The 26,742-nt window shown below is 37.1% G+C and overlaps 1 protein-coding gene across 1 annotated transcript; it reads left to right on the top strand.

Annotated features, from left to right (window-relative positions):
- The first annotated feature begins 9,338 nt into the window (after positions 1 to 9,338).
- Positions 9,339 to 26,574, top strand: Mtp (microsomal triacylglycerol transfer protein). Its single transcript, XM_067134598.1, has 16 exons — positions 9,339 to 9,633; positions 10,721 to 10,911; positions 11,175 to 11,378; positions 12,658 to 12,807; positions 12,934 to 13,099; positions 14,386 to 14,531; positions 15,428 to 15,588; positions 15,980 to 16,134; positions 16,460 to 16,578; positions 18,482 to 18,694; positions 19,841 to 20,059; positions 20,713 to 20,925; positions 21,406 to 21,600; positions 22,002 to 22,156; positions 23,324 to 23,468; positions 23,919 to 26,574. The coding sequence occupies exons 1-16, from the start codon at positions 9,474 to 9,476 to the stop codon at positions 24,084 to 24,086; spliced, it is 2,760 nt and encodes a 919-aa protein (XP_066990699.1). The 5' UTR covers positions 9,339 to 9,473; the 3' UTR covers positions 24,087 to 26,574.
- Positions 26,575 to 26,742: the final 168 nt, after the last annotated feature.

Genomic DNA, 26,742 nt, shown 5'->3' with positions numbered 1-26,742 from the left:
GCTCGTTCTAAATCACTGACAATACTTCAGGAAATGATTGCGGTCAACTCTTCCGATTCATGAATGATAAAATTTAGTGTCAAAAGTACAATTCAGAAATTTGGGCAATTTCTAAAACTGTCAGAAGCAGCGCTGAATGACCTCATAGGTCCCAGCGCTTGGCCTTCGGCCTAAATCCTATATTCCATTCCATTCCATGTCGAAAACAAAACAAAATAACTGAGAAGCAGATATTATTATTTTTTTAATATTAGGCGCAAAGGCCTAATTCCCCGAAAGGAAGTAAGGATCTGGAACTAAAATTTATGACTTTCGGGAAAATTGTCATCGCGTCCGCTCGAAATTTCAGTTCGTTTTTGATGACTTCCTGAAATTGGCGAGGAAATTTTTTTTTTTAAGTAAAACTGTTTCCAGTAATGTTGCTGACATTGCATTCCTTTGCAAACGCAAGAATTTGACAGAGGTTACAGTGGGTCATAGTGGGAAGTAAATGGCATCCAGTGTCTTCAAAATTGTGCTCCTGTAAATCACCAATGTTGTTGTTTTTACAAGTTGTGTAAATAATCGTGATATGTATCACTGCAGGCTAGTCATCCCAATAATTTTAATTACGGCTAAATATATATATTGATAAGATTCCACTTTGCACATTAAATTCTGATGAATTTTTTATTATGCAACTTTCTTAGGCAGTTTTGTCGGGATTCGTCAGAATAAGGAAAGGTTTTTTTTAAATATAAGTATATTTAATTTTAAAAGTAATTTGTATTTTTTGCTAGGTACACAAAACGTAGCTTCTCGTAAATGGAGATGTTCTCTGCGCATGCGCTGACGATAACTCCACGTATGAAAATCTTTGCACGGTTTGGATACCTAGGAAACATACAAATTACTTTTAAAATTAGTAATTTTTATAGCCATTTCGTAAAGGGTATCCTTATTATTTTTAGATGAACCCTATTCATATAGATTAGCCCACAGGGGCCATGATTTGAAATTCAAACTTAGAAAGAATATGGTGTTCATTTGAAGGAAGCAACAGAGGGTAATAGAAAATACAGAAATTTAGATCACTTATTAGGAAAGAAAAGAAAAAAAAAATTAAAATTAATAAAGAGACGGAAATGTTAGGAAATGATTAAAATACGAGGTGAATTGTTTTAGGGTAGTAATGCATTGCATCTTCGCACGAGCTTTTGAGGCCTAATAGAGGTTTATTAGAAGGAAGCAAAACCACTTTTCCCATCTTGCAATTGCAAAGGAATTTTTCCGCTGCGGTGGAAAGTAATTCTCGGAAAGCACGGCGCCGTCTAGCGTGACTTCGAACCATGGCAAGTCTATATACGAACACCGGCTTCGGTGCGTTTAATGCATGTCATCTTGTCCACTCACTGGAACTTATTTTCTCTCTCTCTCTGTCTCTCTCTCATTGCTTTTTCTATTTTGGTCCTGTTCAGTGCAAGGAAGTATTTTTATTCTCTCTCTCTCTCTCTCTCTCTCTCTCTCTCTCTCTCTCTCTCTCTCTCTCTCTCTCTCTCTCTCTCTCTTCTTCTTCTTCTTCTTCTTCTTCTTCTTCTTCTTTCAGAACTTATGTGCCATGAAGCATTTCTCTCTCTCTCTCTCTCTCTCTCTCTCTCTCTCTCTCTTCTCCTTCTTCTTCTTCTTCTTCTTCTTCTTCTTCTTTCTTCTTCTTCAGAACTGCCATGAAGCACTTTACCATGAATTTCTCTCTCTCTCTCTCTCTCTCTCTCTCTCTCTCTCTCTCTCTCTCTCTCTCTCTCTCCTTTTCTGCTTCAGAACTTAAGTACCATGAAGCATATTCATTTCTCTCTCTCTCTCTCTCTCTCTCTCTCTCTCTCTCTCTCTCTCTCTCTCTCTCTCTCTCTCTCTCTCTCTCCTTTTCTGCTTCAGAACTTAAGTACCATGAAGCATATTCATCTCTCTCTCTCTCTCTCTCTCTCTCTCTCTCTCTCTCTCTCTCTTTCTGCTTCAGAACTTAAGTACCATGAAGCATATTCATCTCTCTCTCTCTCTCTCTCTCTCTCTCTCTCTCTCTCACCGGTGGGTCTATGCTACAATTAGACACACAAGTCTGGTTGTGGTTATGAGTTAGACACTGGTGTTTTTTTTTTTTGTTGGGGGAGGACACGTGGAGGGTGGAGGAACGGGGGGGTTGAGTAGATGTTGGTGGGTTTTGGGGGGGAAGGTCACCCCATCAGAAGCTTCCCACGGTTATGACACGGATCCTACTGAAGGCCACGAGGCTTCACCGTTAATGCTTCAGGTATTTTGGTTGGCTTCTTCCTAGACAACCACCTCCCCCCCTTATCCTATCCAGGTTCCTTGTTTTAAGTAGCTGATACGAGTGTTTGCTCATTGACCTGTCTCTAAATTATGTACCTGTTTTAGATGACTTGCTTTTTGCTTTTGAATTGGTTGGTTTTTCAATTATGTACTTGTTTTCGATGACCCGCTTTCAGATTACCTGTCTTTTCAGTGACCTGTCTTTTCTGTCACCTGTCTTGTCAGTCACCTGTCTTTTGAACTTTCCAAGGACCCTTCTTTTCAGTGACGCTGTCTTTTTAATGACCTGTCTTGTCAGCAGTCCCCTGTCTTTTCAGTGACTTGTCTTGTAGGTTAAGACTATCTTGTAGGTTAAGACTATCTTGTAGGTTAAGACTGTCTTGTAGGTTAAGACTGTCTTGTAAGTTAAACTGTCTTTTCAATTAAACTGTCTTTTCAATTTCCTGTCTTTTAAATAATAAACAACCTGTCTTGTAGATTACCCTTTTACATAACCTGTGTCTAAATTACATGTCTTTTCAATTGCCTACCGTTTAAATTACCCGTCTTTTTAGATGACCTTTTAGTTTCTGTATCTTATATCTTGCTGTCCAGCCACTCCAACTATTTTTCACCGTCTTGAGTGCACAATGGCAGAGTGTACCCCAGTGCTTGACTGCATAGCCCAAATTTCATTCGTGGCTGATAACCTTCCTGTTATTCTTTGGCGTTTCCGTCTCTCGTTCGGTTCTGGGCTAGGAAAGGACCTAACTTTCGTCTCCAGTCTTTTGTCCTCTGACATGAGTGAGGTTTTTATTGCAAATTCTTGGGGAATTTGTAGTAAAGGTCATTAGTTTATGAGTAACGGTAAAACTTCATCCTGCAAGCTTGACTCTTAAGATCTCTCGGGCTTTGTCAAGTTATTTACAAAGTTCGTATATTTATGTTTAGCGTTAATGTATTTATGAAAAGGCAGCTCAGGCATCTTTTACTTGAAAGTGTTTTAGGTATTCTGAGAAGTGTTGATTTTGCAATTAGCTATCAGAAAAGATACTTTTTCATGCAGAATTGCGGGCGAGTGACTGTGATTTATCAAGTTTAATGAACACATAGTTTACAGGAAAGATAATCGTAGTATGCGCATTACTTTCAGTACACTATATTTCACGGACACGGACATATAAACAGTACAACGAAGGCCGTGAATCCGGTTTTTAATAATGAAAACATTTAAATAAACAGGAAAGAGGTAAACTACATGACTTCTCAGCCTTCAGAATTTAAGGCTAGGCTTTTAAGAATGGGAGTCCCCCCCCCCCCTCCCTCCATCTCCCTGACTAATACCAGAGTTGTGAAGAGCAATTTTGATGCAGCTGCCTGCCAGTCTTCTCATTGCTGTCCATTAGGGAAATTGTCGTGTTGGCAGCCCTTTTTAAAGTTTCGTGCATACATCTGGACAGATCCTATCGAGTTGGCATCATTTCTTTAAATCTTCAGCAGAAAACCTTTCTAGACGGAGCCAACGGACTTCCATAAACCCATGAGGGCTGCAAAGGGAAGGAATTAACCTGCAGATAGACTAAAAGTTATAGGAAAATGTGACATTAATAATTGAGGGAATAGAAAATAAAACCGATATGATACACCTGAAATTCAGGAGACGTCAGCAGCAGAAGAGAGCAGGAATGAATTTGCTCGTTGCTTAAGCGTTTGGGGCTCAGAGGATTCCACGACGACACTAGGCGAACTGTTCCACATTTTAGTTATAGCCAAGATAAAAACTCCTAGTAAACTGAGCAGTATTAAACTTGTTGCTAGAGAAATGACACTACACTGTTAAACTGAGTAGTATTAGACAGAATGGTAGTGAGGGGCTTCATATAAATTATTTTTGTTATTCAGATGAATCCTTTTCAGATGGAGCCCACCAAAGGGGCCATTGACTTGAAATTAAGCTTCCAAAGAATATGGTGTCCATTCTGAAGAAGTAACAGAAGGTAATGGGAAATGCAGATGATGATCAGTCATTAGAAAAGTAGATAGATTAAAAAATTAATAAACATAAAAATATAAGTAAATTAGTAAAATACAAGAGTTGTATTAGTGTAGTAATGCATATACGTATGGTGGTGTTTGCAAGTTCACGACAGCTTTTGAAGTTCATTTCAGGGTTAGTTCCCGTCATCCATCTCTTTGATCATTGACCTTTGGTGATGGTCAAGGTCATGAAAAACGTTAGTTGACTTTAGTGGGTTGCTGTTAGGGTTAATGGGGGCATGGGGGTATCATCTTCTTGCTCTGCAAAAATTAAAAGTTACTTGAGGTAAGATTGACACAGTGGCGCCATTATCTGAATGGAAAGGCATAGGTAAAACAGCTGTAGCTCTCTCTCTGTCTGTCTCTCTGTCAGAGGATGCACCCTCTAGATGATTCTCTCTCTCTCTCTCTCTCTCTCTCTCTCTCTCTCTCTCTCTCTCTCTCTCTCTCTCTCTCTCTGAGAATGAGTTTGTCTGTGTTGAATAGTGTGTTTGAGTTATTTAGACTCTCTCTCTCTCTAGTCTCTCTCTCTCTCTCTCTCTCTCTCTCATAGTGGGTTTGAGTTATTTAGATCTCTCTCTCTCTCTCTCTCTCTCTCTCTCTCTCTCTGAGAGTGGGTTTCTCTCATAGTGGGTTTGAGTTCTCTCTCTCTCTCTCTCTCTCTCTCTCTCTCTCTCTCTCTCTCTCTCTCTCTGAGAATGAGCTTGTCTTTGTTGAGTAGTGGGTTTGAGTTTAGATAACTCTCTCTCTCTCTCTCTCTCTCTCTCTCTCTCTCTCTCTCTCTCTCTCTCTCTCTCGGGGGTTCCCTGGCCCAAGGCTCGGCCCCTCGACCATGATGGCAGCCTTAGCTAATGTGTAGCACAAAGTAAACACAAGGTAAATGATTGGATTGCGGTCCAGGTAACTACCTGCAGGTCCTCCTGGTAATATTGTCTCCAGTCATCTAAATAATGATCGCTGTGTTTTTTAGACTCGACCCGGTTATTGCTTTCGTATACTACCTAGTGACCGTTCATGGTTATTTGCTTATATTGTTATTATTATTATTATTATTATTATTATTATTATTATTATTATTATTATTATTCATAAATATTTTATAAAAGCATGTCAATAAAATGAAGAAATCCACAGTGGTGTTTTATGTAAATATATATCAAATATATATTCCTAATATATATTTACATTTACACCCTATGGCTTTTTACATTATTATTATTATTATTATTATTATTATTATTATTATTATTATTATTATTATTATTATTATTATTATTATTATTATTATTATTATTATTATTATAAAGAAGGTGAACCGTATTTTTAAAGGGACCATTGACTTGAAATTCAAGCATCCAAAGAATATTGTCTTCATTTGAAAGAAATAACAGAAGGTAATAAGATATACAGAATGACGAGATAATATATTAGAGAAAAGAAAAAAATGAAATTAAATAAATGTAGATAAAATGTAAGTAAATGATTAAAATCCAAGAATTGTTTTATGCTACAGTTCTTGCTATGATTCACCTCAAATCAGCCTTTTATATACAGATGTATTTTATTGGGTCGTTACCGAAATTGACAATTCATCGAAACGGGTGTGCAGACTGAAAGGTGTCGATAGCCATACCTGGATAAATAAGACGGTCTGATTCGTTTCGTTTGGCGTAAAGCAAAGCCCTGGAAGTTAGCTCAAGCATTCGTTGTAATTACAAACTTACCAAGAGCAAATATTAATGCTTGCAGATTTTCTTAAACAGGTCTGTTTCTGGTAGTAAGAGTAAATTGCATGATATTGATAACATCAGATACTGCATTCGAAAAATGAACCTGAAGTTTCCAAGCGCATGTGTTATCACACACTCGCAAAGGACGGTTATATTTGATCGATATTCACATCTCACACCCATAGGTGGTAGTGACGTCAAGTGTAACCTTTAGCTGTGTACTGCAGGCATTACTATGGTTTTTTTTTAGCAGCGTCCCTTCGGCCCGTAGCTGCGACCTCTTTCATTCCTTTTACTTACCTCTGTCCGTTCTCTTCCTTCTTACTTTCCACCCTCTCCTAACAGCTGTTTCAACATTATTTTCGGCGCTGAATGAACTCACAGCTCCCAGCGCCTGGCCTTTGGTCTGAATTTTATATTCCAGTTCCAATCTCACAATTATGATTGAACCTTGAATGGTGTCATTGTTTTGCACTTCCATTCTCCAGTGTTGCCAGGGGCTGCCTGTCGAGTAACGGTACCCTTCACCTGGGTTTCTTGAAAAGGTAATATGGCAACCAGTACTTGTGGTTGTTTCCATTCGTCATTTTTTTTTTTTTTTTTTTTTGTGGGGTCGAGTGTTGCTGCTTAAAGGGAAGTTATATGATGAACGTCACTCCTTTTATGATTGTTTCGAAAGGTAACTTAGGTTTATTGTTCTATAAGACAAGGGGAAGAATAATGTTAGTTTTTGGAAGAGCAAGTTGATGCGTGTAGCGGCGAGAGGTTGGTTGAGGCAAAAATTGAAGTTCATTGCAGGAGAGCTGAAAATTAATCAGTAGATATTGAGTTATTTTTGTGCAGGTTTCTTCTGGAGAGTTCTCTGAGGTGAAATGACATCTAGTATATGTTTTAATCACGGGAATGACGACGCTTTATAGAACATAAAAAAAAGTATATAGCCAAAAGGGAAATGATAAAATGGAGTGCAAGATCTTATGCCTTTGCTCAAAGAGATTTTCAAGCATTCTAAATACAACGGAACAGAAGATAAAGATAAATTTAGCTTCACAAACAGTTCTACAAAGAAGACTTTTTCCCAGGGGGGGTGTTAGTGCTGTCAGTGTACCTCTTGCAGTACACTGTAGGCATTACTTAAATTTCTTTGCAGCGGCCCTTTTGCCCCTGCGCTGCAACCCCTATCGTTACTTTTACTGCACATCCATTCATTTTCTCTTTCATCCATCTGACTTTTCACCCTCTCTTAATAATTGTTATATAATGCAGCTGAGGTTTTTCTCCTGTTACACCTTTCAAACCTTTTTACTCTGTTTCCCATTCAGCACTGACTGACCGCATAGGTCCCAGCGCTTGGCCTTAGGCCTAAATACTTTATTCTTAAAGGGGTGTGTAACCATGTTAATGCTCGCAAAATTAATCCCCCTTTATATCCAGTGTCTGAGTTAATCTTTGGCTGTTGTTCCTCCCCTGAAGGGCTTATACACAGTTATGATTTCTTTATATTTAAATGGTTATATTCCCCTTTAATCTTAGTTGTCGTTTGTCAGACAAGTGTTGTTTAAGTCTTGTTTGTAATCTTATGCTCCATTGTTTGTAGTTTGCTTGAAATTGCTTTGTAGTAACTACGAAAGATCTTGCAATCTGTTGCTTCACGTTCCTCGTGGTTATAATATCGATGTATAACAGTTATGTATTATAAGTATACCTTAGTTTAACCAGACCACTGAGGAGCTGATTAACAGCTCTCCCAGGGCTGGCCCGAAGGATTAGACTTATTTCACGTGGCTAAGAACCAACTGGTTACCTAGCAACGGGACCTACAGCTTATTATAGTGGAATCCGAATCACATTATACCGAGAAATTAATTTCTGTCACCAGAAATAAATTCCTCTAATTCTTCATTGGCCGGGCGGAGACTCGAACGCGGGCCCAGCAGAGTGCTATTCTCTCCACGCCTTGAGCACCAACATCGCTCGGCATTATTTACGTAACTGTCCACGAGAAATTCGTGCGTTCATGGTCTAAAGGTCTTCGTGTACACACACTTGCCTTGTTTCTCCTGGCTGCTGCAGCAAAGAAGGAAGGAAAGTAGGCGTCGCGAGTTTAAGGGGAAGTAGAGCGTGCACCAGTCATGATATTTTAATAATTATAATTCCTTCCCTCTCTATGGGTGATGGCGTCAGAATCCCCCTCTCATCTGAAAGGCTTCCTTAGTATGTATGATGAAACTTCCTGCTGTTATTAAGTGGAGATGAGGGTTCATGAGCTGTCAAGGGCGATAAGGAATCTCTCTCTCTCTCTCTCTCTCTCTCTCTCTCTCTCTCTCTCTCAAAATGTACTGTAAAAGTGTTATTTACCTCAGTCGTATGCTGCTTTTAAGATTGTCCATTTTAACGAGGGGAATAATTTTCACATTAGCTGCTCATTACTACTCACTACATTAACATTACTGTGGTAACATCGATGTCATTAAACGTCCATGTCGATGTTTAAAACTGAGCGTTGTTTTTCAAGAGTTGCATACGTGCGTGAACGCGTCTGAACAATTTTATTTGCTTTCATCATTTTGGGATGCAATTGTGTGTGTTTTTACACCTTTATATATTTTAAAACGTCTCATAATTTTCGAGATTTAACAAGGACACTGTGTTATAAACAGTTTTATGACCTTAAGGAGATGATTTAAAAACTTAACAAAGATAAAGGGTCTGTGTTATTATCTTCAGTTTAAATCCTACGTTTTGTCAGAAACTGATTATAAATAAGATAACGTTTATGCTTTGGGTACTTGTAAACAGTTGAAATGAATACATAAATGGTATTGTCATGGGTTGTATTATTAATTACACTGGAAAATATGAAATTTCTTGAAGGTATAACCTGCAGGAATGGAAGACATTCCTCTGGCAAGATCTTCCTCTTATAATTCAGCCTTAAGATGACTATTTCTATTTGTGTCATTTAAGGTACTGCATTGCAACTGATTACAGGCTGTACTACAATGTTTTGTGTACATTACTTATAGTTCTATTTTCCCCGTGCAGTAAGTAAAGGAAAACTGTGTGCAGTGAAGTGTAATGATGTCACCTAGCATTTCATAGATCACTATGAATTCATCATATACAGATAAGAATGACAGTGACCAATAGATACGCCGTGCTTCAGAAATAACCCCCACCATGGAAAGCAGTGGTTAACTCAGTATTTGCAAGTGGTCAGTTTAAAACTCGTTCAACTCATCCGTCCAAATGGCCAGGACTTCCAGCAGCTGACAGCGCCTTGCCAGACAATGCTAAGTGTTCCTAAGGGCCATGACAAACAGATAATAGAAATAAGGGTGTTGGAAAAACTAGAACGAGGGTTGCTGCGTCAGCACCTTGATTGTGTTTTGTCGAGCAGAAGAGGACCTTAACTTAGGGACCATGTTGGTGGGCATGTTGACCCCAGTCGTCCTGGTGGTGCGGTATGGCCTCACAGGCGCCGTGGCCGTTGGGGTGGGGAGCCTTAGTTGGCTCGTGTGGTGCGCCCTGCAGTGCGCCCTTGCCCCGGCGCATGCGTTTGTCCTCTTGTCGTCCTATCCTGGTAAGTTGGGTGGAAGGCGATGGTGCTTTATTTCACGCCTTCAAAGACTGCTTCAGGTTGCTGGTGCTGGTGGGAGACTTCTTGCTGTGGTGCTTTGGAATGAAAGTATTCACTGTATTATTATTTTTATCATTGATACGATGAAGATTTTAATCTACAGTTTGTTTTGCCTTTCAATTTAACAAAAACTGAGCATGGTCATTATTTAAATGAAAACTCTGCATGTTAATTGTTTTAACAAAAACCACCCATGTTAATTATTTACACTTGATATATTCTTGATCAAGAACTGAAGTTTTTAAATCTTGGTTACTAGACTTTTTCATTGAGGCCTTGGTATTCTTAGAGGACAGATGTTATAGCTTTGTCTTTTGAACTATATTGCTTGTTAAACATATTGCTTTTAGACAAATTTAATATTTTTATATGCTGTTTCCATCAGTGTTAATGTTACTTTCCAGCGATAAAATTACACTATTGTTTTGAGTAATGTACGAAAATGCATTTGTCGTGTTTTAACCAAGCAGTTTTGGAATAACTATAAATTTTTTTTTTTTTTTTGAAAACTAAACATGTCCCGCAGGAATAGTATCTAATTTAGATGTTCTTTTTGGCTGTAGATTTCTGTTTGAACAGAGTTGACAGGTCCACATCAGACCTCTTAATCCCTTCAATGCTGTAGCACACTCCAGGGCTGCTTTAGGTCAAGGTCTCTGCGGGCACAAAGCTGGCTTCACTATCAGTGGCATAGTTATTGCATTTCAGTATTATCTTTCACCATTACTTTTCAGCTAATGAGGAACATTTTTTTCCCATGAGGATGGGGATAGTCTTTGCTGCAACCTCTCTCATTACTTTGACTGTACCTCCTTTCATATTCTCTTTCTTCATCTTATTTTCCACCCTCTCCTAACAAGTATTCCGTAGTGCAACTGCAAGGTTTTCTTCCTGTTAGGCCTTTAAAACCTTTTTGCTCTCATTTTTTCTTTCGGTGCTGAATGACCTCATAGGTCCCAGTGCTTGGCCTTTGACCAAAATTTTAATTCCATTCCATTCAATTTTTAAGATTTTCTTTTCAACTTTTCAGCCTTCACCCGCCAGTTTGAAGTGGGAACCCTGTATATCTATGATTATGAAACCTCCGTGTTGCTCAATGAGCCGCAAGCAGTCCCTGCATCATCAGCCAAAGATGTTGGATTTCGGATAGAAATGAGAGCCGAGATCACTCCCGTGTGGCAGCATCCTAGCAATAACCATGAGCAGATCCTTCAGTTAACAGTAGGTTTTTTCCCTCCTTCCTTCCCTCTGTAACAATAAAGGAGTTTGTAGTAGTTTAAGGTACAGCACACCTTATGTGAGAGGCTTGTGGAAATTTTGTACTATTTGAGCAATACATTGAATGATATGTGGCAATGATCCAGCATTTTATAGCATTTGTTGAACTCATAAGGTTTGGGACACTAGAACTACAATTTCCAGTTGTTCATATACGTAAACTATAAGCTTGTCTGAATTACTAACACCTAATGTTAATTCCTCAGGTAGCATCCCCGAAATTGTCTGTGAAGTCGCGCCAAGGCCCTACGCCAGAAGGATTTGTGCAAAAGCAGTCGAAATTGGACAGTTACAAGCTTCACCCACTCTATTTTCATTGGGATGACGGACAGATTGGAAAAGTTTACCATATTGCCGGCGAGGAATTGTCAGTGCTTAACGTCATGAAGGGCATTTCTAGTTTGTTTCAGGTGAGTAAGTGATGTAGTTATTCGTGCTTTACATTGGGATTTTATGTTTTTCTCAGTTATTGCTGTACACAACGACAACGCATGTTTTATGGGTTTGGAAATTGTTCATTTCTATTACTACTTGATTTCCAGTTAGTGAAAGACCTGTTGATGGGTCAGTAGTTGCTACTGGGCCAGAATTTTTGAAGTACTGTATGTGCTGAGGCACAGCATATAATTTTTATTCTGTTTTAATTAGGACATTTTTCATGACCAGTTTTCACATAGAATCAAAACAACAAGAATAAATTTATGTATTGAAAGTAACTTCTTCATTGAAAAGGCCATTTCATGAGTTTCCCCAAGGGTTAGGGACTTAGTTTTCAATGCTGGAATAAGGGTTTATAATAGTTTTGAGATAAGATGTAATGAGAGGCGATCCCAGGTAAATTTCTAGAGCTTAGTTGTTAAAATGATGATAGTCCCATTTCTTTGGTGTAGGGTCTCTTGCAGAAGCCCTGGAAGTTGTGGTAACAATTTGACCTATTGGTTTGGCCATTTTTTGTAGTCTAAAGGTTGGGGCATGCGATGTAGTACTCGAGATATGAGGTTTAGGTTCTACAAGGAGCTGCTAGAGATTGAGTCCATATTCACTCGGTGCACCGTAGGCATTACTTGGTCTCTTGGAGTGTCCCTTTGGCCCCTAGCAGCAACCCCTTTCATTCCTTTTACTGTGCTTTGGTCATCTTTTCTTCCTTAGAATTTCCACCCTCTCCTAACAATTGTTTCATAGTGCAACTATGAGGTTTTCCTCATTTTAAACCTTTCAGACCTCCTCTCAGTTTCCCTTTCAGTGTTGAATGACCTCATAGGTGCCAGCACTTGGCCTTTAGCCTAAATTTTGTATGCCATTCCATTCCTATCAATTGCTGAATTAATAGCCATATGTGGGTTGTATATCGTATTGCAAATTACTGCGCTTGTAACAAGACTGAATTATGTTTTCAGGTAGTAATTGGGTGCACCTGAAAGATTCGTTCTTAAGTGAGAGTTGAAAAGTTTGAGGAAAGTGAAGTCATGGGTATTGAACTGGTTTACAAGAAGAAACTAAATGAGATGTATTGAAGATTAAAAAGCAGAGATTTTTAGAGGAACTCTTTGTACCATCCGAAGTATACCACACAGGGCAAACTTGGAGTGGCACCTCCTTATGGGGAGCCATGTATGGGGGTGTTATAATGATGTTATGGAAATCTGATGTCTTGAATTACAGTTTATTGATGAAAACATTCTATTTCAGCATCAAGTGAAAAATGCCAAGCAAACTGAAGTGGATGCTTCTGGAAAATGTGAGGTAACATACAAGCTCGTAGATTCTACTCGTGTAACAAAGATGAAGAAGAATTGCAAGACAGTTGCCCCGGTTATATACTTCAACCACACAAGTAAGGTAAGATTTAAGAGAATGGAATTACATTCTTCAATGTTGTGGGTGAGTGTGATATTTTTCGTGGTATATAGGGACGTTTCCGCTTTAGCCTTACATTCATACTATTTTTTTTTATATTTTTGATAGGTCCTTGGTGCCCAGATAGACAGCCAGGCAACAGCAACCTTCATATTGAACCCAGATGATAAAATCCTGCAGAAAGCTACGGCAATGGAAACCCATTTCTTGCGAGCAGAGATACGCAAGAAGTCAGGCGCTGAAGTCCTAAGCAATCAGGTTCTCAATCTTAAAAGTAAGAATTTTTATTAAATATGTATTGGGAGACATTTTTTGAAGAATTTTTATTAAATATGTATTGGGAGACATTTTTTGTCATTTTCTTTAAGTAACATAAGTATGATTCTCTTACAAAGAGATCCTCTCAGCATTGCCCATATCATTACTTGTGATTGCAAGTTCAACAACATACCTGAAAGCATTTTAAATTGCAGTATGTAAAATGCTTATTGATGTAGCAGTAAATATTGCAGTCTTTAGTCAAGGAGTTTCTTGATGAACCATCGCATGTATATATCTGAATTTAAAAATGAAAATCCATGTATATCTTGTGGAATGCCTCCCACATAGTTAGTGAAATTTGCTATGAGTATTGGAGAGTAGATTCTTCCAAGCTCCTAAGTGGCGCCTGGTTAAATTAAATCGAGATATGCTTTTTGGACATCATTATCTAAGATAGTAAAGATCTGTATCTATCTAGTATAATGGCAAGAGTTATTTGAAGGTGCAAGTTGTGTTATAGGAAGTCCTGGATATGTGTGCTGCATTCCCAGAACTGTATTTTTTATATAGGAATTGATGCAGTGCATTCTTTAATAGATCATGCTGGTTCGTTGCTTGTCTCTTTCTAGCAAAAAATCCACATTACAGAATTGGTACATCACATTTTGAGAAAAGACCAATTTTTCTTTTAAGTAGTTATTCAATAGTGGATGTGAGATTCATATTTCTGATCCCAGTCAATATAGCTGTGCATGTTAGCAAACAACAAAGAATTGCCTGAATTTAATGGATTTTAGGTATGTTATCATAATGAATATGAGTTTGACAAGGCAACTAAATTGTAATGCTTGGATTATCGTAAATTATCTTGACAAATAGAGCTAGGTAAAATTAAAGTTAGAATGTAAAGTGAGAAGAGCCCATTGGAAATATAAGAGAGATGGATTGGGGCTTTTGAGATGCTGTGAAGAATGTGAATGTGGCATATTTCATCTATTTAGTTTTGCGGTATCTAAATCCCATTTGCCACACCTAAATGTTATTTAAACTTAAAATTTACTTGAACATGTGATTTGTAAGTTAATGACTTGTCAGTAAATCAGTGAATGAACCAAATAAAGACCTGATGCTTGTTTGACAAAGGAAATTTTTCAAAATATGAAGGAAATGCCTTGCCACTTCCTGTTAAAAGGATTTGCATTGTTAAACTTTATTCATTAACAGTTGACATTTTGCGAGCACAGTAACAGGTTAACTTTGTAATAGCTGCTTACAAATTAACTTTTTATTTGATTTCAGGTCGTGATAAGGTCACCACTCCGCGATACACTGGGAAGAACGAAGCTGAAGCAATTGCTTCCATATCTCAGAAGTTGAAGAAGTCTCTGGTTACTGATCATCTTGCAACAAATCCAGATGCCAAGGAATGCATTGCTTGCAAGACGGTAAGACACAAGGAATTCAATAAATATATTGTATTTGAATGAAAAGATATAGGTGTCAAATTTTGTATGTCTGCAGTTGTTGTATTGTTACCCAAGTTATGAATGCACATTCTAATTCAGTAGTGTTATATATATTTACACAAATTTTGGTAGAATTTTACTTTAAGCACTTTGTAAGAAATTAGTATTACTGTGGCTTGTTACATAGTGAGTGTTACAGTAGCTGTCTCACAGACTCAGCAGAAGTAGCCCCTGCTTTCTAGCTATCTCATTTTAGGGTCGATTGCTACTATGTTGAAGGGAAGTTCTTTGAAATAAAAGAATACATTGATACTATATTACTTGTGTACCAGTGAGATGGGTTAGTGTGTACAGAATTTTTACATTAGGTATAAATAGACATAGTAGATACAAGGCTGTGGCAGAGATTAAGACCAGAAGAAGAGGACAAGGTGGTTCGGTCAGAAAAATTCCACAGTTCAGAATGTGGAATTTTCAGCTTCTTGTATATTCCATGTATCAGGTTGGTTTCTGATAAAAAATTGAAGCCTTGAAAGCAGTTTTGCAGCACCTGATGTTTGTTTGGGTGGCCATTCCTGGCTTTCTCTCACTCTCTCATGACCAAAAAAAGAATTGTTTTGCAAATGCTGTAGCTCAAAGGTTTTTTTTTAGGTTGACTGTTTAATGACATTCTATCACTATATAATGTATTTCTATTTCTGAGTATGGTAGATGATCTTATCACTGAAACTTAGAGTAATGAGAGATGAAGTACAATGGTGTACATGAAATTTATATATATACCGTAGTCTAAATAATGTTGTAAGTCTTGTAAAATATCTTGACAATAGTAAAAAATGAAACCTGGAATTTTATGATTTTTCTTTTGACTGCAGTTGAAGGATTTGGTCAACAATTTTCGCAGCACCTTAGCCCCCAAGAATCTGGGCACTCAAGGTTCGGCAATTGCTTTCCTTCGGCTGCTGAAAAAGGTGCGGGAGAGTGACGTGGACACTTTGAAGGCTGTGCTGAAAGATAAGAAAAATGCCAAGATATTGTATGTGTTCTTCGAAAAGGTGTTCTGTTATTATTGAAAAGAAGTTAGGAAGTTTTTGTCAGTTAAAGTGCAAACTTGTAACATGGCTAAGAGATTAGTGTGCCTCATTTTAAATGTGGTCTTTTATTTGAATACTTTATTCTGTTGTAAGTTAGGGCTAGCTTTGCTTTAAAATATTGAAACTAAAGTACTGTCATATAATGAAAGTTGAAGCAATGATTGTAATATTCATGGCTTTTATGGAATAATTTTGCTATATTACAGCTTTTTCGAAGTGTCAGTTAATTTGAAGATATGATGACATTTTTATAATTATGATTTAGCATGTACTATTCACAAAATATGCAGTTCCAAATTTTTTTATATTAATGATTCTGTAAATAAATTTCAGACCTCAGCTCTTGGATATAGCAGCTGCTGCACAAACTTTACCAGCGCACAAAGCTGCTATGTCATTGGTCAAGTTTAATGGACCAATAGATAATGCTGAACGCTATCTTCTAGCTGTGTCCTTGGTTACTCATCCACCAGAATTTATCATTAAAGGTACAGTAATGTGGTTCATGTTTTCCATGTAATTATAAGTTTGAAACTGTGTCCAAGAAAAAATATTTAAGGCTTGTATGTTTTTACCTTTGATTTGGGAGGGACGTGCTTTTGGTGCTGAAGTATGTCATCATCTAGGAAGTAGGTGCAATTTTGAGATTCATCAGTATGCACACTACATGAAAAGGCACACTGCTTCTTTGCTGATATCCATATATACATGTACAAAATGACATGCACTGTACTCTGATGAAAAATATAAGTAGTAGTAATTGATGTTTGTTAATATGTACATAATGTCAAAATGCTTTTTTCTTTTTCAGATATTCATTATCTCTTGTGAAGAAAGGCAACAATAATGACAAACTGTTTGAGACTATGGTGCTCACGTTGTCGTCATTGAGCCATACTTTTTGCAAGAGTGCTTCCAACTGCAAAAAACCAGTTAGTACTTAACATTGTTCCTTATGTAGAGTTTCTTGAACTGTTTATTAACATAAACACTATTACAGTAGTATAGTTTGGTTTTGATATTGTTGGTGAATAGTTGATCTGTCTAAATACTTACAGGGGGTACAGTCCAAGTACTAGGTACTATTTACTCTGTTCATATGAGGAATATTAGAGACGTGAAGGGTGATCTGAAGAAGTTTAGTCGTCACTTACTTAGCTTATCTAAGGTTGCCTAATATACAGAAGGTAAATGACATGGAAGAACATATAGAAGAGGATTGGTATGAAATAGCTTAACCAAAGTTTTAAGTATGATAATTACACAGGACATGTGAGATGGATCGTTATAGCCAAAACTACAAGTAGTGTTGTTTGATCACAGCTTAACGCTTTTCTGTGCTCTTCATATTGTTGTTGTGTAAGATGAACAGTATATTTGGAGTTCCTTTTATAATGCTGATAGATGGAAATAGTACCCTTCTGAAAGACTTGCTGTCTAAGTTGTTGATTCTTGGCATGAAAAATGCAAGAGCTAGCTAATTATTTTACCACTTAGAATGAAATGGAGTTTTCAAAATAGTTTCCTCGTATAGAAAATTATTTTTTGCTTTGTTATTATTACAAAGTAGATAAATGAAACCATGGAATCAACCTTGAATAGGCTTCACCCAGTGTGTATGTTAAGGTAGTGAAGCTGGAGAAGTATTTGGGTAGAGGCTAAAGAAAAGAGATGAAATGTAAAAGTCAGAAAGCAGTGTAGCTGGGAGCTGAAGAAAAACCTAGTATGAGAACCCATATTGTGCTCTGCATAAAACTTTTTAAGTTGCAACCCCCTAACTGGGTATGTGTGCATGAAAATTGACAAAAAACAAAAAAAAAAACCCCTCTGCTGTGTTTGGTGAAGTACAAATACAAACTAGGTAAATGTTGCTTAGGAAATAGTAATTTTGTATTTTGTATATACATTTTTCCCACCCTGTATATTTTACCCTAATCGATTTTGGAGTTGAGAAGGGCAGAAGTACATTTTTAAATTTATTTGATGCAAAATTTAGTTATTTGTAATTACATGTAGCAGTTCTGATTTTAAATTTTATCTACATGTACTGTAGTGAGAATTTATTACGGTACTGTGCTTGCTTACTATTTGGATTAAGTCTGAAATAAAGTACAGGTAATCATATTCTTCATCTTTCATGTCATCTGCCACACTTAGTAAATTATTGTCCACAGCACTTATAATGATGTTCACTGCTTTAAATAACATAGTGCTGGAATGTGAGAGGGTAATGTATCTGGTGAATGATTGTGCATAAAGGGAATTGTAATGAGTTTGAATGACCAAATAATTCACACGGAGACTGCTGCATTTCCGCTGATTACAGTACCTGTTTTTAACAGGTTGTTTTATGAATTAAATCAAACCAAATGGCTAAAAGTTAAGCATTTCTGGTAAGGAACTGTAAAGGATTTGGTGTGTCAGTGGAAAGATTCATCTCATAGCTGAGGGAAGGAAAATTGCACTTAGAAAATTCAGAAAGGAATGAGAAAAAGGTATTTTAACTTGCAGTAGGTCAACCAAGTCACCTCTTGTCACATTTGTTCTTTGTTTTCCTAAAAGTGTGAATTCTGTTTCCCAAAGCCCTGGTTTTTCTCCCTGTGCTTATCTGTATTAATATAAAACTAAATTGAAATAATAGACTTGAGGTCTGAAGTTATGAAAGTTAACAGATTATTATGGGTGGCTATGTTGTATTTCAAAAAATTTTGAATGTTTTAATTGTATTTTATGTACCTTTGTAGGACATGCTTATGAAGAGAAATTAAGTAGCTATTGATTACGTATAGATAAAAATGGCCACTTTATATTATTCCATTTAAAATTCTATCTCAGATAATATCAGAAGTGCGGAAGCTGATTTTGGATAACCTTGGTGCCTGCAGCACCGAGCCATGCAAACTAATATACATCCGTGCTCTTAAAAATCTACGAATGGCAAATACGTTAGATGTGCTTCTAGACCACGCTGCAGGGAAGGAGCAGAAGCCAGCAATTTATGCCATGAGAGCTTTGCAAACAATGCCTGAAAACTTCATAACAGAGAAGGTAGGTGGACATTTGATGGTTGCTTAAATGTCAGCAGTTTTAATTGAACCATTCATGAAGGTGAATAAATTGTAGGTTTCTTAGATAGTTCCTGTTTTTTTTATTTGTATGTTAGGAAGTGTTTAACTCCCAAATAGATAGTGTTATTTTTCAAGCTAACAGTTGTCATTATTGATAAGCACTGTCAAGAACAACAGAGTTGTAAGTATTTTGAATACATTTCCAAAGTACAGATGTTCTTGATTGCTTGTCTTTATTTTTTTATTAATAATTGCATGGGTAACAATGGTGATGTCATCCTATTTCCAACCTTTGAGATTCTGATGCCGTTTGAAAATTTTTGGCTAACTACATTTTATCGGGTTCATTTTCCATTGTTTAATGTTGAGTAATAAAACAGATATTCAACTTCACAATAAAATGAAAATGAGCTTTATACTATAAAAAAAAAAATGAAAACAATGTCCATAATTAATCATTGTGTTCCTACAACAAATTTTGGGACAGTTTCATAATCTCAGGAATTAATGTCATTGCCCTTTCCACATTGAAAAGAAGCATGATTCTTCTTGTGTTTTGAGTAGTGTGCTTGGTAAAAGGACCTTAACATTGAAACAAGGCTCATGGTCAGTTGTGCTCTTAGTATGGCCCTGGTAGACTAAAATATTCCTTGGATGTGTACTACTAATCGTTGGTGTTGTACATATCCTTGTATAGCCGACCGGTCAGAAAGGTGGACACTTTGCTATCTGTGTAGACACCCCGGGATTATGTATGTAATCAATGGATAGGTTTGCTTAAAAGCAAATGGGTGTTACAGACTAATACACATACAAACAAAGCCACTCCAAGATCTAAAAACATAACAGACACCTAACACGTCTCGACTGTCGACCTAACTGCGCAATGACTCCTCACTGCTGGGAGAAAGGGCGCTGGTGGCTGGTACAATACATGTACATACGCTACCGGGGTCTGAGCGATGACAGGCAGGGCAGCCGATTGAGATTACAGTCTACCCCAAAGCCAAATCAAAGCCCTTCAAAAGGAAGGCGCCATGCTTACCTCATACAAATGGGAAAACAAGCACATTAAAAGAAGTAGTGCTTGTAGTTGCACGAGGCTGATGAAAGTTTTTTCTTACAGATGCTCAAGAGACTAGAGAGGGTCTTTTTGCAACTTGACCACCAGCATGATTCCAGCGTGAGGATAATGGCAGCAGACATTCTCCTGCATCATCACCCTAGCGACCAGCTTCTTGAAGACATGCTCAGGAGCCTGTCCTTCCAGACTACCAAAGAACTTAATACAGTGTTGTTAGGCAGAATAAAGGATGTAGCCAGTAGGAATCCTCACATTGAACAGGTAATAGCATACCCTGGACTTGAAGTTTTAGCTCTGTTATTAAAAATAGGGAAATGTTTTATAGGAATCCCTTCCACCACTTCGTATTTTGAAGTGGATCTTGGTAGAATGGGACTTGAAACTGTTCAGTTTTTGAATGAAGTGATGCTTTCGTGTGACCTAAATTTTTAGCAAGAAAAAAAAATTATATTTTTTAATTCACTTGTATCCTGGGTTGCTTGACTGTCCATCAGGCTCAGGCATACAGGATTGGTTAAGATATTTAATGACCTAGAGGCCAAGTAGCAGGAATGTCAATCAGTATACTTGGATCACTTAAGCACAAAGGCACCAGCTCCTGGCCTGTATCAAAGTGTCACTTTAATCTTTCTAATGGCCCTGGGGAGCATGGTCTCTAGGAACCAGTTATATTGCCTTCTGTCTTGTTCTTTAAACAGTTGTTTTTGGTTTCCTCTTAACTTGGGTTTCAAACTTTAACCATACTATATTCCTTCCATTTTCCATCATGCAAGACTAAATCGTTTAGGGTAATGTTGGTTATGTCTGGCATTGTGACCCAATGATCTTGTTGATCTGCTTTTCAATAAGTCCTATGATGTTTGCTGAAGCAGTTGCAGTTTTTTCTTAAACTTAGTTTTTTTTTTATTTTTCAGTTGCTCCAGAAAGCCTTGAAAGTTTCAGAGTTCAACAATTACCACATACTAGCTCAGGGCGGTTTGTCGTCCGCATTTTCTAGATCACTAGCAGAAAGTGGGCATGCCAATTCTTCGTTTAGCAATATCCTGGAGATCAGTGGAGGCCTGCTCAAGAGGTCAACAGTGGATGTTTTTGTCGATGGTCAGGACTCCAGAATGAGGTTACTGTCAGTAAGTGGAATATTGGATACTGTTGTGTATTTGTGACCATAGCTGTTAGTAGCGTTACGGTTAGTGACTAGTTTTATCACACTACCGTAGGGGATTAGTGCTGTCAGTGCACCTACTTCGTTGCACTGTAGGCATTACCTAAGGTTCTTTGCAGTGTCTCTTCGGCCCCTAGCTGCAACCCCTTTCATTCCTTTAACTGTACCTCTGTTCATATTCTCTTTCTTCCATCCTACTTTCCACCCTCTACTAAATTGATTCATAGTGCAGTTGTGAGATTTTCCTCCTGTTAAACGTTTCAAACCTTTTTATTGTCGGTTTTCGTTTCAGAGCTGAATGACCTCGGGGTCCCAGCGCTTGGCCTTTGGCCTAAATTCTGTACTATTCTATTCTGTTGTAGTTTATCACACATCACTGCAGCTTGTGTGTTAAGACTTCATTAATTTACTTCAGTGGTTTTTATAAAAAGAAATCTCTCAACAGATTGGTATTTTTGCCGGTGGGTTGTCCATGTTTGGAGGCGATGATGCGGTTGACGATGGAGAGGACGCTAATGCTGGTATTGAACTCGCACTCTTAGACACTCAGCTTCGTCCTTTTGTCTTCTTTACCGGACAAGGTGAATTGATGGGCCATGTTTGGTCAGGAACAGGTTCTGAAAGAACTACAGCGCTGCAAGTAAGTTGTACCTTTAAGGATATTTATTGGAGTTGTTTAGTTACAAGTTTATTTAAATGTTCGAGTAAACAACCAGATCCTGAATGACAAGTCTTATTAATGATGTACTGTCTAAGTAATGAAACAGCTTGAATATATTAGAAGTTCTAAGGTGATGACTTTCATTTCTGATCAGATTTAGACAGTGGAATGGGGAGTAGGTAAAAGTAGATTTAGGGGAGTGTTGGTACTTATGATTCCATGAATAATCAGTTACAAATCTTTTTTCATACCCTCTCTAAGTTGAGCAGATTAAGTGTTGGCTCACTGCCTCACTGGTTTGCAGTTCAATGTCATGAGGAAGTCATTTTTGTGAATGAAATCTTTAACTCTGAAAATTCTTGTGCTCTTTCTTATTACAGGGTTCCTTGCTTCTCCAAGATCATAGTCAAATTGTACCACTACAAAATGGTATGAATGCTGAATTGCTCCTGAACGGAGCTATATCGTACGACTTCTCAGGGCAGGTGCAAATCTCCTTATGGAATCGCAATGCTCACAGTCTTGTAGAAGTGGGGTAAGGTGAAAATATGGTATTGCATAGATTATTTTCTGTCACATATTTGAAGTGACTGAATCTGCCTTTAGAAAATTTGATTGAGTATGCTTGTAAGAAGTTAGGTTAGTTTTAATATTCAGTTCTTTATAACTCCCTGATATTAAAACTTCTTTAGTTGGAATATTTCTCACATATTAAAAGTCCTTTATCCATAGTATTATCTCTGTAGGAGGGTAGTACTATCAGTGCACCTCACATGGTGCACTTTAGGCATTACTTAAGGTTCTTGGCAATGTCCTTTTGGTCCCCTAGCTGCAACCCCTTTCATTTCTTCTACTGAACCTCTGTTCATATTCTCTTCCATCTTACATTCCACACACTGCTAATTGTTTCAATTTTCAGTGCTGAATGACCTCATAGGTCCCAGCTCTTGGCCTTTGGCCTAAATTTTATATTGCATTGCATTCCATTCCATAGTTTCATCCTGTGATAGTACTGAATTGAAGGCAGCTCATCTGATTATCAACCCCATTCCTCCTCCTCCTTGCCAAATGGCACCTAACTTTTCTGCAAGAACGGTTTTGGTCATTGTTGAATTGAGATTAAAATGAGGTAAAGCATACTCACATTACAAGTCAGGCAAGCTCTTCTCCATTTACTGTGAAATTCAATGGTCCTTTAATTGTGTGGTTCCTGCTAGTAACAAGCATTGTAGTTTAATTGAAGCAATTTATTTTTGTATTTGTTGTGGTTGAGCTACAAATAGAACAAAAAGACTAGGTAAGGTTTTCAGTCCCATTTGCCTTTGCTCTTAATGAAAATACTGTTCAGAAACAAGATATACAATAAAATATTTCAATTTACCAATGTTGATGTGAATTAGCAAGTCAGTTAAGTCCTTTTAACAATATGTTTAAGATCAATAAAGTCTTTTTAACAGTACAGTATGGTTAAGATCAATAAAGGTCTGAGTGCACCATAAGAAGTGGGTTCTTGTCTGTAATATCTGTTATTGTGGTCATTTTGAAAAGTATACGTTATTCATATCCAGTACAGTAATGATGTCCATTGATAATCACACTTCTTCATAATTACCCCTAAACCTTAAATTTATATTTCTAAAGCAGCAAACTACTGCAGTAATTCAGATGCTTGGCATTTATGTGACATCTTCATTCCTTTCAGTGCTGCAATGGTAATGCAAGGCGTTGCCCGTGTGGACAATTCATTCGTTCAGTCATTGATAGAATTTAACACGGGAGGACAAGCTCAACTCAACTTCATCACAGACCTTGATTTTTATGATGAGATAATGATGTGCCTAAAGATGGTAAGTAATTTTGGAGGAGTTTTAAAACAACGATTTTTAGAGGTTGGTGATCCACTATTTAAGATATCAAACTTCTTAACATCATTTTGCTGTTGGTTGAATACTGTATATTCCCCGTAAGGGGGTAGTGTCATCAGTGCACCTCACTCGGTGCAATGTAGGGATTAATTAAGGTTGTTCGCAAGCGTCCCTTTGGCCCCTAGCTGCAACCACTTTCATTCCTTTTACTGTACCTCTGTTCTTATCTTTCTTCCATTTTACTTTCCACCCTATCCCAACAAATGTTTCATAGTGCAACTGTGAGGTTTTCCTTCTGGTACACCTTTAAAACCACCTAATGTTTTCCCTTTAGTGCTGAATGACCTCTTTGATCCCAGTGATTGGCATTTGGCTTAAATTTTATATTCCAACTCCAGCAAGCATGATGTGATTTGTCAATTTTTGTTCCAGGTGCAGCCAGACATGAATGTCGTCACAAGCGTCCGCAAGTTGGAACGCCTTCCAGGCACTAATTACGTCTTGCGAAAGTATAAGAGAAAAACATCGCCAGTGCCAGGAAAAACATACGTTATGAATAAGAAAAATACAGAGTTATGTACTAAAATGTTTAAGAAATAATAGTAATTTGTTGATAGGTTTTTAATATTTAAAAAGTTTTTATTATGTAAAGATAGTCTTTTGTGTACAGAAATACTTTTAGAAGCTTATTGAGGAATAAATGATGAGAAAGAATTGACATTTTATGTATATAATGGTATGCTTTCTTGTCAAAATGTGCTTTTGTGTACCAGTGTCTTAGGAATTTTATTTTGAAGATTGTCATTCACTATTTCTTTTAGATTGGTCTCAGAATAGCCAGCCTTTATAAATCGAGCGTGTGAGAGAGCAGACGAGATAACAGTATGTATGCATTTTTCCAGGACTTGGAATATCCAGGGGAGGGGTGTCAAAGGTAAATTAATGCCTCATTTTGTTCACTTTATTTTATTTTACTTTTGCTCCTTACATTCCTTAATAGCAGTTGTAAAGATCTATATTTATGGACTTTTAAGAAATACCATTAGTCTCTCATGCCCAAGCTTGTGAAGATTTGAATTTGGGCTGTTGAAGTCTTTCTAGAATTTGTGAATGCCCTGACTTTCAATGTTAACTTTTTTTTACCTAAAGTTTTTATTCATTCAGACCATGAATGTTCGTATGGTGTAGTTTTTCTGTGTATCTGCAGTGTAATAAAATGTGATGTGGATATTCAGAGAATGTTACCAAGGTTTTACTTTGTATTTTTTGTAGATTTTGAAGGTGTAATAAAACTGAACAGTTTTCACATTTCTCATGGTAATTTTATCTAAAAGTTTTGATGTAATTGTGCTAGGTGGATTTCTTTATAATTGATTTCATGAATTCATAACCATTTTTATTTTTTCCAGTAAGCTTATTAGCGAAGGAATAAGAAAATTCTTGTTTTGATTTCATTTGTCATATACCAAACATATTTTAACAAGGTAACTTAAAAGCCAGATAAGATGGAAGTTGAGGTTTCTCAATTTTTGCAAACAGTTTTCAAACCTCTTGAAGCACTTTGACATTTACAATAGCAGCAGTATGTATTCAAGGTTATACATGTGTATTAATTTTTCATAGCATACCTTTCAATTGAACTGGCATGGTCAAAGAAATGCTTTAAAAAAAGAATTCCATTGTAGGAAGTTACATGTTTTGTGAGGTGCAGGAATACTGGACTCCTGATAACTACAACACTCTATACACCATTAGTTCTGGTTCTGTACTTGTATTTTGCATACATTGTTTACCAAGTACCCCCTTCAAGAAAGCATAAAACCTGTATCATTCCACTGTATTTTGAATATTCTCGAAGAGCTCATACACCACTCGTCCATTTTGCTTTTATATCTCTCTTAATTACTTCAGAAGTTTATCTACAATCAGTTGGATTTCAAGGATGTTCTCCAGATACAATGAAAAGTTTTAGGTGTTGTGAAGCTGCTCTTTATATTCGATTTTAATACTGGATTCTTTTAAGTTGTGATCGTTAATAGGGGTTATTATAAGTGGCATTTGAAAGCTGCCTCAAGTGTGTAATTATATGGAGTTAGTTGTTTGATTCGGTTATATTCCATGCATGATAGGAAAATATTGCCCTGATCGCTATAATATCTTAGGTTATAGTGTGTTTAACACGAGACAAGTTCTTCAGTTTGAAAAATTTGCAACTGAAGAGGAGGTTTGTTATTGAATTTTGAAGTTAAGGGCATTTTATTAGTTGTACTATATATTTAAGAGTTTTAGGCATTATATTAAGGAGAGATTTATAGAAAGTTTTACAAGGCTGTGTTTTAAGAGGGTTGCTAGAATAGACAGTAACATTTAAAGTTGTTTCTGTATAGCCAGTGAACTGTGATATTTATTGTTAAAATATTTCCTCTTAAGAGGCTCTTCAAAGCAGAAGTTGATCTTTCCTTTTTTGGGGATCTTCCAACTGGTTGGTAAGAATTCCATCTCAGGGACCAACTCTTACTTGTGTTAATATTCCTCGGACCGAAAAGAATGGGGCCATTCAACACTGGAGTGTGATTTGTGACTTTTGTGCTGTGTCTACTCTGCAATGTTTTGTGGTTTTTGAAAACAAATGAACAAACTGAACTCTCCTTCAGATACTTACACTCTCTCCAGCCTTCTTGATTGGGAACCAGTTCAAGAAGCTGAATGTAGTTTGAGATACTAATATTTTTTTTATTTTATTTTATCATTCCATCTTTACTACAACAAATTGAAGTGCTATTGTTTCTAGGATTCATGGGATTATTTATTAGAAGTGTGTTTTAAGTGTTCTTATCAAACCTTAACCAACCCTTGATGCTCATATGATTGATAAACATAAAGAACCACTTGTGCCAACCACTGACTCTCTATAAGTGAATATATATTTTAGGATTTGTGGAAACTAATGGAAAAGATTTGAAACTGACAGACTGAAAAAAAAGAACTTTTACATTATATGTATTTTGTGGTGCAGTTGCCAGGAATAAATGTTGTCTAGGTCATTCTGAATTTTGTTGTTTGTTTTTAAATAAAGCAATTACATGTACTGGTTTTTGTTGTAAATGCATCTGAACCCCTTAGAACAGTAGCTGTCTTTTCAGATTAAGCTCTTGATTACAGTAAGGCCCAACACTGTTTTCATGGGTTGGATTTTGGCCCTAGACTCATTATATTTTATCGGGGCTGTATGGCGTAAAATCTTAGGTAGCTGTTG

The sequence above is a fragment of the Macrobrachium rosenbergii genome, chromosome 36 (assembly GCF_040412425.1).
Source record: "Macrobrachium rosenbergii isolate ZJJX-2024 chromosome 36, ASM4041242v1, whole genome shotgun sequence".
Taxonomy (NCBI): domain Eukaryota; kingdom Metazoa; phylum Arthropoda; class Malacostraca; order Decapoda; family Palaemonidae; genus Macrobrachium; species Macrobrachium rosenbergii.
The sequence above is the reverse complement of the archived record's forward strand: the minus strand, read 5'-3'. Positions and strand labels throughout refer to the sequence as shown.